The sequence below is a fragment of the Dasypus novemcinctus genome, chromosome 7 (assembly GCF_030445035.2).
Source record: "Dasypus novemcinctus isolate mDasNov1 chromosome 7, mDasNov1.1.hap2, whole genome shotgun sequence".
Lineage (NCBI taxonomy): Eukaryota > Metazoa > Chordata > Mammalia > Cingulata > Dasypodidae > Dasypus > Dasypus novemcinctus.
Genome location: NC_080679.1, coordinates 73197458 through 73211964, shown reverse-complemented (window position 1 = coordinate 73211964; position 14507 = coordinate 73197458). Strand labels below are relative to the sequence as shown.

Below are 14507 nucleotides of genomic sequence, written 5' to 3'. Positions count from 1 at the left end.
CCATTTTGAACTCAAATAAGAAAACTGCTCGAATTTGCTTTTTGTCTAACATCATTTCCATAGTCTAAAGTAAATATAAACTAAACAGCATGTAATAAGTCATTAGCAAAAAAATATAAAGGGAGAAATGCACATTAAAGTGATGTATAACATAACCATATTTATTTAAGAACATATGTCAATAACAAAACGGCAAATTTCAGCAATGCAGAACTGCAATTACTTTTGCACCAACCTAATAAGTAGAGTCAAAGCCCATTTTTATGTATTTATTCTTTGTTCATTCATTTATTCACCCAGTAATCTTGGACTGACCATCTACAATGTGCCAGGTACTGAGCTTATAGTCCTTGCTATATTTTAAGTGCCACAAAGGCAGGGGCTATATCTGATTATTCGCAACTCAATCTCCACACCATACCAAATAGTCACTGGACCCTAAGCAATGCCCAAATTGAGCAAACTTGAATGATGATGTTAAATGAATCATTTCCTGCTTTCCAGGAACTCCCAGGCTTGATGGAAAGGGAATGGAAACAGAACTGCAATAAAATGTGACAAGGGAACTAGGCACCACAAAAGCCAAGAGAAGGAAATGACTGGCTCTGTAAGGAGAAGTTGGAGGAAGTGCCAGAGGCAATAAAATATTAGATGGGGGAAGCGGACTTGGCCCAGTGGATAGTGCGTCCATCTACCACATGGGAGGTCGGCGGTTCAAACCCTGGGCTTCCTTGACCCGTGTGGAGCTGGCCCAACAACAGTGCTGATGCGCACAAGGAGTGCCGTGCCACGCAGGGGTGCTCCACCCGCATAGGGGAGCCCCACGCACAAGGAGTGCGCCCCGTAAGGACAGCTGCCCAGCGCGAAAGAAAATGCAGCCTGCCCAGGAATGGTGCCGCACACACGGAGAGCTGATGCAGCAAGATGACGCAACAACAACAAAGAAACACAGATTCCTGTGCCACTGACAACAGAAGTGGACAAAAAGAACACGCAGCAAAGGGACACAGAGAACAGACAACTGGGGTGGGGGGGGCTGGGAAGGGGAGAGAAATAAATAAATCTTTAAAAAATTATGCATAAAATCATGCATTAAAGAGGTATTTAATTCTTGAATTATTCAATCCATATGGAACACCAGAGAGTTTTTTTGGTGTCTGCTTGTTCTAAACTCATTTTCAGATTATGGCTGGGGTTCTTAACAAGGGGTCCATGAGCTTGAATTGAAATTCAAAAAAACCTTATTCTTGTGAAGACATGTTGGTGTGGGTGATGTATTTATTAAATAATACAAAGTATAGTGTGGACCTACTAAGGGGTCTGTGGTTTTCACCTGACTGACAAAGGGATCCATGGAACAAAAAAGGTTAAGAATCCCTGAGTTACAGAGTTACTGTTTGTATTAGCCTGTACTTCAGCAATAAAATCTCTCATGGTAAATTAAAGAACAGTTAAGTGCTCAGATAATTTTCTCAATTAGGTTTCTAAGAGGATACCATAAGTGATGTGCTACTACATATCAGTGGTTTCTCCAGCCACCCCCACCTCCAATGAAAATAATTCTGTGGAAATCTTCATGGAGCCTGACTCTGACTTTTAACAGTGTACTATAAAGTAATGATAATTGGGCCACTTTTCCAGAGAAACTACTCCAGGAATAAACAGAGAAATTACACATGCAATTTTATAGGTGGGTTTGTCTTGTTAGGGTAAACTAGAGCTGGGGTGTATTCATACAAACATAAGAAATACTGCATTTTATTTGTCTTCCTTTGTAACTCCAATCTTTCAGAAATATTCCTCTCTCTCTGGATTACTACCCAAAGTAAAAGCAAGTATCTCTGTTGGCTGGGTATTTTTCATGTTTTCAGAGTGACAGTAAGTGTCATAGTGGCCGTCAATATCACAGGAGTCTGTCACTGTAAGTCCCCTGAACAAGGTCTCTACCAGAGCATTCTCAAACATATATGAGACACATACAAACATCTATGTCTGTAATGGCAGATGGCACATACTTAGCCACACACACAAGTAGAAACATTGCAGAACCACCTTTTCAAGTGGCCACCCAACCTCTTAAAAGGACAGATGGAGAAACTCACCTGGTATCTTGGATCTTTAATATTTATAATAATATTGGTTATAATATTAGCTACTATGTAACTTCAACCATGGTGCTAAGAACCTTAAATTATTGATACCATTTATTTCTGTATCAATGCTTTATTTTTCCTCATAGCATTTACCAGCTAGCACATTATCTATTTTTGTATTGTCTGTCTCTCTCCACTACAAATATAAGTTCCTTGAGGTCAGGAATTAATATATATCTGGCACATATTAAGCACTCAATAAACATTTGTTGAACACATGAGTAAACAAATTACAAAACAGGAAAACACAACCTATATCTCAGAGTCACACCTCAGCAAAATTATGAAAATGGCATATTTCTTGTTTCTGCTTCCTCCTCTCATTTTATGGTACCATCCATCTCTTTCTTTAACACTGTCTTGTCTTATTATAGTATCTCATGAAAGCTCCCTCTTAGTAATGCCCCACACTTGAAACGAAAACTTCTGTCACTTTCTTTTCTCTTATAGTATAACCCCTCAAACAAATGCTTGCCTTGTGTCTTACTACCTAAAAGATCTTGTGGTGTCAAATTAAAATAAATTCTTCCATGCTATATGAAGATAGTTATCTTTACTTAGTGTATTATTGCTCATAGGTAACATATTAAAGATCATGTAAAATTCATTCACTGTGGAAGACCTGCAGGGGAAATAACTTCAGTCAGGCAGACATTTTCTTCTCTCTCAGATCTACCCCACTAGCCTGGTGTGTGTCCTACCTGGTATAAGCCACTTCAGATCCTAAAATCATCTCTGCCAAAGTAAATTCATAGCCATTAAGGAGAGAGTAAACAATGACAAAATTCTATATAAAAGGTACAAGAGAGAAAGTATATAAAGGCTGAAAATATATGCTAATGGAAGAAATGGGGAAATCAGGAAGGATAAGAAATTTTAAAAGGAGGAGCAGTTTAGTTTTGAAATGTCAAGTTTGTGGTCATAAAAATCTATTGTTAGACATGTTTCTTGGACTACAGCCTTTCTCTGCTCCACACCATGGATTATATGTGGTCCAATGACATTCAAAGGTAAAAAGTCAGAGTGGAAAGGGAAAGGAACAACCTTCAGGGCAGCTGGATCAGAAACAATGACATGGCCCAGGGCCACAGCACTAGGCAGCTGGCCTCAGGCATGGCCTTACCCATCCTTCCTCTTTCACTAATGCTCAGTAATTCGTATTAACTCTTTCCAAGAAGTGCTTACGTTTTTAAATTTAAAAGAACCATTCACAGGCAGGATCATTTTACCCATCTATTTTTATGTTTTGTTCCTTTGGGGGAAAAAACTTCCTAAAAAAGTGAAAAGTTCTAAAAGGTTTCTGGATATAAAACCATTCTTTTAAAAGTACTTCTCTTTTTTTATACTTTAAGAGAATGAAAAGCATAAAATCAATTTTCTTTCTATTCAGTCTGTTTTTTTAACTCAACTGTTTGTATTAATAACAGACTTATTGAAAAATAATTTATATACCATAAATTTCATCCTTTTAAAGTATACAATTCAGCAGTTTTTAGTATATTTACAAAGCCTTCAACCTGTTTTTTTTCCCCAAAATAAGGACCAAAATTAGGACTGTGTATTTATAACTATTTTGTCAGACATGATTTTTATTCAATATGACTTTCAATGTAAAATATGGTCACACACTATTAGGAATGTATATTTATAACTATTTTGTCAGGCATGATTTCTTTATTCAGTGTAAATCTGATCACACCATCCTGTTTTCTTAGTCTCTCCCTACGCTATTTTTCAAGGTAGCAGGATTATATTAATGAATAACAATCAAATTTTATGGGAATCACTTTCCATGGAAGAATAATTTACGGCTGCTAATTTATATGGAAGGCCATGTTTGAGGACTTGCCTTGAAATGAGTTTGCAGAGAAAGTTCAGAGATTTCATTTAGGTTGTACACTACCAATAAATAAAAATAAAAGTTTTCTAAAGATGCTGTTATTCATACTTTCTATAAAACTGATAAATAAACATCAATTACCCCATCAAAGGATATTATCAGGTTTGTGCAAAAGTAATTGCAGTTTTGCATTGCTGAAATTTGCCTTTTGATATTGGCATACATTCTTAAATAAATGTGGCTGTGTTATATACATCACTTTAATGTGCATTTCTCCCTTTATATTTTTTTGCTAATGACTTATTACGTGCTGTTTAGTTTATATTTATTGTAGACTATGGAAATGATGTTAGACAAAAAGCAAATTCAAGCAATTTTCTTATTTGGGTTCAAAATGGGTCGTAAAGCAGCGGAGACAACTCGTAACATCAACAACACAGCCCAGGAACTGCTAATGGACATACAGTGCAGTGGTGGTTCAAGTTTTGAAAAGGACATGAGAGCGTTGAAGATGAGTGTAATGGCTGGCCATCGGAAGTTGACAACAACGAATTTTTTTTTAAAGATTTATTTTATTTATTTCTCCTCCCTCCTCCCCGTTACCCCCATTGCCTGCTCTCTGTGTCCACTCGCTGTGTGTTCTTCTGTGTCAGCTTGTATTCTCACATTAGGCGGCTCTGGGAACTGACCCTGGGACCTTCTGGAGTGGGACAGTGGTGATTACTCTCTTGCGCCACCTCAACTCCCTGCTCTGCTACATCTTATTTTCTCTCCTCTGTGTCTCTTGTTGCATCATCTTTGTCTATCAGCTCTCAGCATTGGACAGCACTCCTGCGCAGGGCGGCATTCCAGTGTGAGCTGGCACTCTGCATGGGCCAGCTCACCACATGGGCCACCTTGCCCTCACCAGGAGGCCCTGGGCATTGAACCCTGGACTTCCTACATTGTAGGCGGGAGCCCAACTGGTTGAGCCACATCCATTTCCCGACAATGACCAACTGAGAGCTGTCAAGAAAGCTGATCCTCTTAAACTACATGATAAGTAGCCGAAGAACTCAACATTGACCATTCTATAGTCCATTTGGCATTTGAAGGAAATTGGAAAGGTGAAAAGCCTCGATAAGTGGGTGCCTCGTGAACTGACTGAAAATCAAAAAAATCGTTGTTTTGAGTGTCGTCTTCTCTTATCCTATGCAACAAGAACAAACCACTTCTCCATCGGATTATGACGTATGACCAAAAGTGGATTTTTATACGACAACCGGCGATAACCAGCTCAGTGATTGAACCGAGAAGAAGCTCCAAAGCACTTCTCAAAGTCAAAATTGCACCAAAAAAAGGTCACGGTCACTGTTTGGTGGTCTGCTGCTGGTCTGATCCACTACAGCTTTCTGAATCTCAGCAAAACCATTACATCTGAGAAGTATGAGCTCAGCAAATCAATGAGATGCACTGAAAACTGCAACAGCTGCAGTCGGCATTGGTCAACAGAAAGGGTCTAATTCTCCTAACAACTCCGGACCACTCGTCGTACAACAAACGTTTCAAAAGCTGAATGAATTGGGCTATGATGGTTTGCCTCATCCGCCATAGTCACCTGATCTCTTGCCAACCGATTACCACTTCTTCAAGCATCTCAACAACTTTTTGCAGGGAAAACACTTCCACAGCCAGCAGGATGCAGAAAATGCTTTCCATGAGTTCGTAGAATCCCGAAGCACGGATTTTTACACTACGGGAGTATGCAAACTTATTTCTCGTAGACAAAAATGTGTTGATTGTAATGGTTCCTATTTTGATTAATAAAGATGTGTTTGAGCATAGTTACAATGATTTAAAATTCATGATCCGAAACCACACTTCCTTTTGCACCAACCTAAATATCATTATTAGAGGGACTCTGGGAAAACCTAAACACACCTAAATCCAGCAAGTTACTCTTGGTTACAGCTTCTGTCAAGGTAGTAGTGAACTGTTAATTCTTAGAGTAAACCAATCTGATGAAAATGTTTTACTTATCATAACTTCAACTCTTCAGAACTATTATTATAAGACATACAAAGCATGGCCAAACAGTATTTTTCTACCTAGTTAATTCTCTTACGATTGTTTTAGCCTAGTAGTAAAAATGCATTCTCAATGGGGCAATAATTGGCTCTTTGGAGTGAAAAAAAAATCTTTTTATCAATAATGCACAGTATACATATAGTCAGTAAACAGATACACATACAGTGTATTTCACGTATAAAAATTTCATGAGAATGGGTGACAACTAGGGAAAAATGTCTAAAAGGACTCCTTAGGAGGATGATAATAATAATAATAATTAGACTGAGAAACACTAATCTAAAAGGAGGGAAGCGATGTGGCTCAACTGATAGAGTGTCCACCTACCATATAGGGGGTCCAGGGTTTGATACCCAGGGCCTCCTGGCCCATATGGTGAGCAAGCCCACACGCAGTGCTGCTGAATGCAAGGCGTGCCGTGCCATTCAGGGGTGCCCCCCGTGTAGGGGTGCCCCAAGCACAAGGACTGCCCCCTGCAAGGTGAGCCACCCGGCACAAAAAAAGTGCAAGCTGCCCAGGAATGGTGCCGCATGCACAGAGAGCTCACGCATCAAGATGACGCAACAAAAAGAGACACAAGTTCCCGGTGCCATGGGACAAGAATGCAAGCAGACACAGAAGAACACACAGTGAACCGACACAGAGAGTAGATGGGGGGCAGGGGGGAGAAATAAATAAATAAATAAACCTTAAAAAAAAAATCTAAAAGGAAGTGAAACGCTCGCCTTGACAAATATGTTAAATTACAAATATCTTTTATCTTCAAAGATTAGGCTGCTTATAGGATGGTTATTTGCAGGAACAGATGTGACTTGAAAGACTATATCACCAACATTCCTTGCACACTGTTCACACAGATGGTGACTATAGAGTTACAACAACTATAATTCTTTTATCTCTTATATATATAAGATTATATATATATTATTAAAAGACAAATTTTAAAGTTGAAATATTAAGTTTCTGACACCAATGAGAGGGAGTACTGAAGAGTATTTAAGTAAGAATGGTAATTTTAATGACAGCTGGAAAGATGGAACATTCTGAGAAAGGCAGCTGGACTCCTCACCAATGGGCTCCAGTGCTGCCTAGGAAATTCCCTCTCATTTTCTCTGATGAGCAATGGCTAAAAAGTAAAAACATCAGTGAGACTGTATTCAAATGGGAGTTTCCTATAAAATTAGCTTTTGGTCAAGTAAATCGTACTAAAAATGTTCTTGTTTTTTTAAAAATACATTTTAATTTCAGGAGAGTCAGGTGGGAAATAAGAAAATCACTTAGCTGTTCTGAAGGATCTCTGCAAACATGGCCAAAGGTAAGTATATCCAAGTAGTAAGAGAAGTAGAGTACAGTAGGATAGGGAAAAGTTTTCCATGGCAGTAAAACGGTCTGAGGAAGGATGGTAAAAAAATTACAGTGGATTCAATAAGTATTAGAAGTGATCTACAGCAGTAACAGCGGTGAATAAATGGTAATGGGGAGAGGCTGGGTAGCAGGAGGGCAATGCCAAGGCTAATTCTATCCATATAGAGAAGATTACTACTCAAGGTTCAGCTAGTCCAGCTGAACTGTAATCAGTTGGGGCTATAAACCACAAGCCCATTTAGCTATAAATGACAGAAATCCTGCTGCGTATTTACTCAGTTCTACCTACTAGCACTCTACTGGTGTGGTCAATCAGGACTTTCTTTTCTTTCATGCTCACCAGCTTAATGTCCTGAATTAGATGACCAGAGACTTTCCTTTTATCCTAGTAATTACTAGAGAACAAGTGCTTTCTACCAGGGAAGTTCTAACAAAGTCTATCTGGAATTAGATAAGTGTAGCCACTATAGCTCTGAAAAAGACTCTGATTTGCCAGAGAATATAAGATCTATGCAGGCATGGATCATGTCTTTCTTACACACTGCTAATGATCTTTGTTGAATGAATGAGGTGAGTCAGCAGACTGTGAACTGTAACTGGATAACCTTTAAGACATGGGAATCTAAAACTTATTTGTCAATGCTGATGACTGAGAGGTAGGTTCATTAAAAAAGTAAACAAAAATGCTTAGGAATTCCTGAACCTTCAAAAATGTACATTTTCAACTCCCATATGAGACTGTAAAATCAGGAAGGATCAGAGTCCAGTTATTCCATCTCAGAATAAAACAGAAATTTGCATTAAAATATCCTTTTAGACAGCAAAAGGCAATAATAGTGAGCACAAGCGATAAGACATTGTTCACTCTTCGGCTTAATTTGTCAGATATTTTATTGAGTTCCTACAATCCAGCAACTGAAAACAAATTAAATGTATATAAACATAAAATTGTATTAAGTAATTTCAGAGGTTCTTGCTTTTTAAAACTGAGCCGATTTTCATTAACCTCCTATAAAAAGAACATTCTTTACATTTATAAAAAGCCTGAACGGGAATGTAAAATACAAAGTAAAAAACTAGACTAGCCTCTATTGGTGGCCTAAGGCAACTAACAGAACGAGAGGAACAAGATGCCGGTCTGGCAGTGGTTACTCTGGGGAGCTTTAAGTAGCAAACTGTTGAGCTTTGACCTTGATTGTTAAGTCACATTTGCCTAGTTTTTCATGTCCCTACCTCTTTCTCGCCACCATCTCACAAAACATTATCTCATTGCTCCTCCAAAAATTCTAAGTTTGTCATTAAGAGTAAATATAAAGGGATATGAGGTACTTTTGACTAACATCAATTAGTTAAATAACTGTAAAAACTAAAATGACATCCATTTCTTCTACTTCTTGTGTATTTCTTTTAACTTATACAAAAAAGCTATTTTGAATTGGACGAGTTTTAGCAAACCTCCCAGTATTTATCTTTAATACAATGGTTCTCAAACTTTGAGTGTGCGTAAGAATCACAGGGAGAATCTGTTTAAAATCCCCTCCCCTCAGAAATACAGGTTCTGGAGGTATTTAGGCAAATGAATCTCATTTTTAACAGATATCCTAGATGAATTTTAGAGAACGGCCACAGTCGCTGCTCTAGGACTACTTAAAAAAGCCTCTGGGGACGTCCGAAGTCCTGAGTTCAATTCCCAAGACTTCCGTTAAAAAAAAAAAAAAAAAAGCCTCTGCACAAAGGTGTACTTTGCTTTATAACACAAAAATGATCTTAAAAATTGTAACCAAGTTGAACATTGTCAAATAAATTCTATTTCCCACAAGTTGCTATAAAAATTTTCAAGATACTTTATTCACATCTGAGGGGTAGGAGTGGTTTCTTATGCTTCTAGAGGTCTAATTCTGTGCTCTTCCTTTCCTCATCCTTACTTCCAGTAAAGATTCATAATTTAGGAATCCTTTTAAAAGAGCACTATCACAAACTACTCTCTCCCCCAATTCAACTTTTCTATTCACTGTGAATGTAGGTATTCTAAAAGTGATTGGCTCGTAAACCATACCTATGAAAACAAACCCTGAAAATCCAGTACATATCTTTAGGAATGAAAATGCATTTAAGCAAACAGTTTCAAAGAGAAATTCACTTCTGGAACTGTTATGTATTAGCTACAGAAGTGCAAGATAAATGCTTCTTCAAGAAGAAAATATGAATAAAGCCTTCTACGATTTTTAACTTTTGTACCCCAAAGTCCACATTTAAGGAAAAGCTTCAAATAAATAATGGAGATTAGATATAAGATACTGGAAAACAACAGCAGAATTTGTATTATTCCCTTCAAAGAAAGAAACATTTTTTAAAGCACCTTTGGAGAACACACACCAAGTAAGATACGTCACTTCTAGTACTGTGGGTATTTGGGGTTAGTAAACACAACTCCCGATTGAACACCAGCAAACTGTATTCTAGATTCAGTTTCCCACAAGAGGCTGATTTGATCTTGGGAAATTACCTCTTGGGTCTAATTTCAATTTCTAAATAAGATTAACTCTTATTCCATCAGCTTAAGTCACTCTGAGGTTATTTACATAAATAACCACTGGTGATATCAATGCCGGAATATTCTAGATCAAATAACATAATTAAAACTTAAATGGCAACTTGATATGTGAGTAATTTTCTAAGACTGTCCTTGAAGATATCAATTACTTATCACTGTACTTTGCTTCTTGAAAAACTGAAAACTTTGAACATCTAAATGTTCACATATTCAGTTTTCTTAAAGAAAGGTATATATGCACCATAGTTTGCATAACAATGTATCTTTTCAGTCTTTCTTCCCAACCCATTTTCACTGCAGACACTGAAAATTAAAAACAAAATAAAACACCTTGAAATCTTAACCACTGAAACAATAGTGTGGCAGGAATTACAGAAATAACATTTCTTTCTTAATGAATACTCAGATATACTCCTGAGTTTACAGTTACCTTCCAGTAACTTTCTTCTGTCTGCTCTCATTCGTCAACACAAACATTTTCAATGTTTACAAATATTAAATTAAGTTCACCACTTATTCCTGTTTCCAACAACATACAAGTCCAAAAATTCCCCCTAACAATCCAACAGGAAGCAACACATGCGTTTAGCAATTCCAGGGAAGCTGGGGGTGCAAACAGACATCTTATTCAAAATAAATAAACTTTCTGGGACCCTTATTTACCGACTTGAGGAAGGTAGGTTTGGAAACAACCACCTAACTCCACTCTCAAGTTGGCATCTTAGAGAATCGTCGTAGGTTTACAAAACACGCAGACCCCAGAGCCTCCCAGCCCAGAACTGGCCAGGGGAGCACACGCCCATCGGCCCTGCCAGGAGAGGAAACAATGGGAGAGGCGCATGGGAGCGAGCCCGGCGCCCGGGAGCCCCAACTCTGCGGTGCCGGCCCGCACCCGGGACCGCGCGCGGCGCCCGGCTCCGCAGTGCCCCCGGTCCCCAGGACGCGGCCCCACCTGCAGTGGTGCACTTACCAAAAAGGGTCAGAGCCATTGTAAAGGCGCTCGTCGCCGCCCGCGAGTTCACGCGCCCCTCCCAGGCCGGCCGGAGATCACCGCATCTGCGCGACGCGCTCACACCTCGGAGGGAGTAGGGCGTTCGAGGGGCGTGGTGGGGGCGCGGCGCCCGGGGAGGCTGCGAGCCGGGACGCAGGGGCTACTGCAAGAAAAAGTTATTCACCCGTTATTGTCAAGCGCACCCAGACAAGAGGATACCCGCTAGCCCTCGGCTAGGTGGCACTTGTCGCTACCATCTGTGTCCTACGCGGAGCGTGCGCGCTGGCGCGGATACCTGCGAAGCGGGAAGCTTGGCGGCCGCGCTATGGCTGGCGGAGAGGCGGCGCCGCAGTGGCGGCGGCGGCGGCGGGAAGAGCAGCAGACTCGCAGTGCCCCCGGCGGGGCGCGTTCATTCCGCATCCCGCGGCCTCGCAGACGCCATCTTGCGTAGCGTCTCCCACAAGATCGGTCGCTTCACCTCCTCCCGCTTACCCCTCCGGGTGGCCGAGCCGAGTGCGTTTCCATAGCAACGAGCGCGCGCGGTTGCGCGGGGGCGCGCGCCCATCCTTTCCCCCCGCTGTGAGGAGCCGCCTGGGCCCTCCCAGAGACGGCCGCCTGGAGCCGGGATGGGGCCGGGGGAGCTGGGTGCGCGCTTTACCTGAAACCCCAGGCTGTTTCGTAAATGGGATATGAGGAGTAGAGAGGAGAAAAGCTCAAAAGAGGAAGTCACAGCAGGATGCTCCTTGACTACAAGGACCCTGCCGGGGCCATCTGGGGATCGGGGTCGTTTGAGGATACATTCCTGGCACCCTCAGGGTTAACGGAGTGTCTGGAGCCGGTGACCCGAAGCTGCAGGACTCAAGCAGGGAGCCTGGACCTGAACTGAGGCACCGAATGTTGCTTTTCTTTCTGTTTGCATTTAGGAACCCCCGGGGAGTCAGATCAGATTGTCATACATGAGGAAACAGGAGTCGCTGAAAAAGCATCAGGGTTTACCTAAGATAATTTGTTACTAGGCCAATGCTTAAAGCTAATCTTCTTCCTTTACATTATTCCTCTTTGATAGTGTCACAGGAAAGATCCGCGTTTCTCACTGATTGGCGCTTCTTTACTACAAAAGATTGTTCTCCTGAGCTTTTTGCATTTATCTGCTAATCACTGACAGCATCCTTCTTTCTTTGATGTACTCTCCTTGTCTCGCTTTGCCTTAATTAATGAGAAGCCACATAACGCCTTGAGATTATCAACCAAAAGATGTTCTTGAAAGGTCTCTTAAGATGTTTTTGGGCTTTTTTCATTTAAGGTGTTCAAAACTCCAGTAATCTCTAGTTGCTATATTTGTGCCCTGTTTGTTGTTGTTTCTTTTTAAATCTTTTTGTTGTCTCTCAGCTTAGGGATTTGGTGACTATTTCGGTATTTAATCATGTCATTTTCCCTTTGGTTCTCATTTCCTCTTACATGCACCTTCCCGTTCTCAGTTACTCACGTTCCCTAATGTCCTTTTCCTCTTCCCTCTAATTTTCAACTAATTCTTTTCGGAATATTTTATATCATCTATTTAATTTATCTTGGGGAAGAAATCGTTATAAAAATGAGAATTACTACTTCAATAGAACCACAGTTAATTCATCATCATTATTTCACAGCAGACTCAAGCTGAAGAAAAAGAAAAGTGGGTTGGAAGGAGGAGCCAAGCCTTTGTTTGAAGTCAGTTAACTCCATACTTAGGAAACACAAAGAGGAAAAAAAAATTAAAATAACCCAACATGAATGGGCACATATTTAAGATGGTATATGCTTGAAATTTTCTGATATAGTAAAATCACTCTTTTAGCCACTGATATCAAACCCAAAATAAATCTTCCAATTCTCAGAATTTTAAATCTTTAATGAAAATGACTCTAGATTTTTGTCTTTAAGCCCTTTCTTTTCAACAGCTTTTTTGGTCATGAAAAACTACATACACTCTGATGAAGGTAAATATGAAATTCACAAAAGCTTTGTGGACCGATTCTATAACCACATAAAGATTACAACCAGATAATTCAGTAACTAAAGTCTGGTTTCACTGTCTCAACCAATGGTCTTCAACCTTTTGGGGGACTAAATATCCCTTTCAGACTCTAATGAAAATTATGTCCTTCTTCCTAGAAAAATGCATATACACATACATACACCAAAGTTTTTACACACGATTCAGGGAGATTATGGATCCTAGGCTGCCTCCCAGGTATCTTTCATAGTCTCAGAAAGTTTTTGCCTTTGTAATTTAAAAAGTATGTATTTACTCTTTCACATAGAATCATGAAATTTTGAACAGGAAGAGACCAAACTCCCATGATTTACAGATAAGGAAACTGAGGCTCCAGTGGTTAAAAGATTTGTCCAAATGCATACACTTACTTCTTAACAGAACTAGTAGGGAAATCTTTGAATTTTGTTTTTCTCCCTGGTCACCTCCCTCCCCACCCCCCCACCCCTTTCGTTCCTACCAAATTAGAGGGTATATAGTTGGGTTTAAAAAGAAAAATCCATTTAGTTTTAAAAGCAGATTAGCCAGGGGAATATATTTACCTCAGCCATTTTGCACGTTTGTGTCTTCTTGTAAATTGGGATGTCTAATTTTGTCCCAGAGTATCTTTATTTACATACCTTTCTACTCAGAACTGTGTCCAATCAGGATAAGAGGAAAAATGTGTTTCTCTCCTCTTTGTTAAGCAACTTAGAGAGGTATAAAGCATCAAAGTTTGGTGCTACAACTCAGCTGGTCAGTAGTTCCCTCTGTCCCTTGGGGAGTTGCACTAGCCGTGAGTTTGAAGGAAATTGTCCTGTGCTCAAAATCATCCTCCTGTTTTATGTCCAGGCTTTGGTCACTAAACCAGACTTTCACTAGTTATGGCTGAATACAGCTGAATCCTAGTGACAGAGTCAGCTTAGGCTCAAATAGGATCTTCTTCTCTTCCCCTTCCTCTTTACAAATCCTCAACAACCCCATCCCCAACACACACATACACACACCCACAGAGAGAGTTGTAATTAGGACTGTATGGACTATTAAGACAATACAGCATAAATGTTGCCATGTTTCCTTTAAAGCATCTTGCTTTCCACAAGCAGTTCCTTTCCACTGACTTCCAAAGAGTTTGATACTTTAACAAAATGATTCCTGTGCTTAATAAAAATTCTGTCTTGAAAATATTGTTGGTTTTTATAATATTGTATTATCCAACCAGAAATGATGTGTGCTACTTTTCTCACTTAGCTGGAAATAAAGTAATTGCCTTTTGGCTACACATTCTTTGTAAGGAAGGGTGTTAACCACTTGGAGGTGATTATTATGGGTGGTGCCTTAGACTGTTTATTTTAAAAAGGGCTAAAAATGAATTGCCATGTCAAAACATTTATATTTTCATTCAAAGATTTTGTGCTTAACACGCAAGCATCTAAAAGAGCCAGATTTGTTTGCTCTGTTTCTGACTAGCTGTTAGATTCTGGTTCTTATCTTCTTCCTTTGTAAAATGAAGGGATGAGACTAGA

General features: G+C 39.8%; 1 protein-coding gene across 2 annotated transcripts in view; it reads right to left on the bottom strand.

Moving 5' to 3' along the window:
• CHN1 (chimerin 1) overlaps nucleotides 1-11503 on the bottom strand; it is a 191497-nt gene extending 179994 nt beyond the window's left edge. The window contains exons 1-2 of one of the 2 annotated variants that reach the window (XM_004476808.5): nucleotides 11266-11503; nucleotides 10950-11133 (exon numbers count right to left, since the gene is read on the bottom strand). In XM_004476808.5, the coding sequence (XP_004476865.2) occupies nucleotides 10950-10968 (19 nt within the window). In that variant the 5' untranslated portion in view covers nucleotides 10969-11133; nucleotides 11266-11503. The remainder of the gene's footprint in view (nucleotides 1-10949; nucleotides 11134-11265) is intronic. The other variant, XM_071216288.1, reaches the window with a different exon arrangement.
• Nucleotides 11504-14507: the final 3004 nt, after the last annotated feature.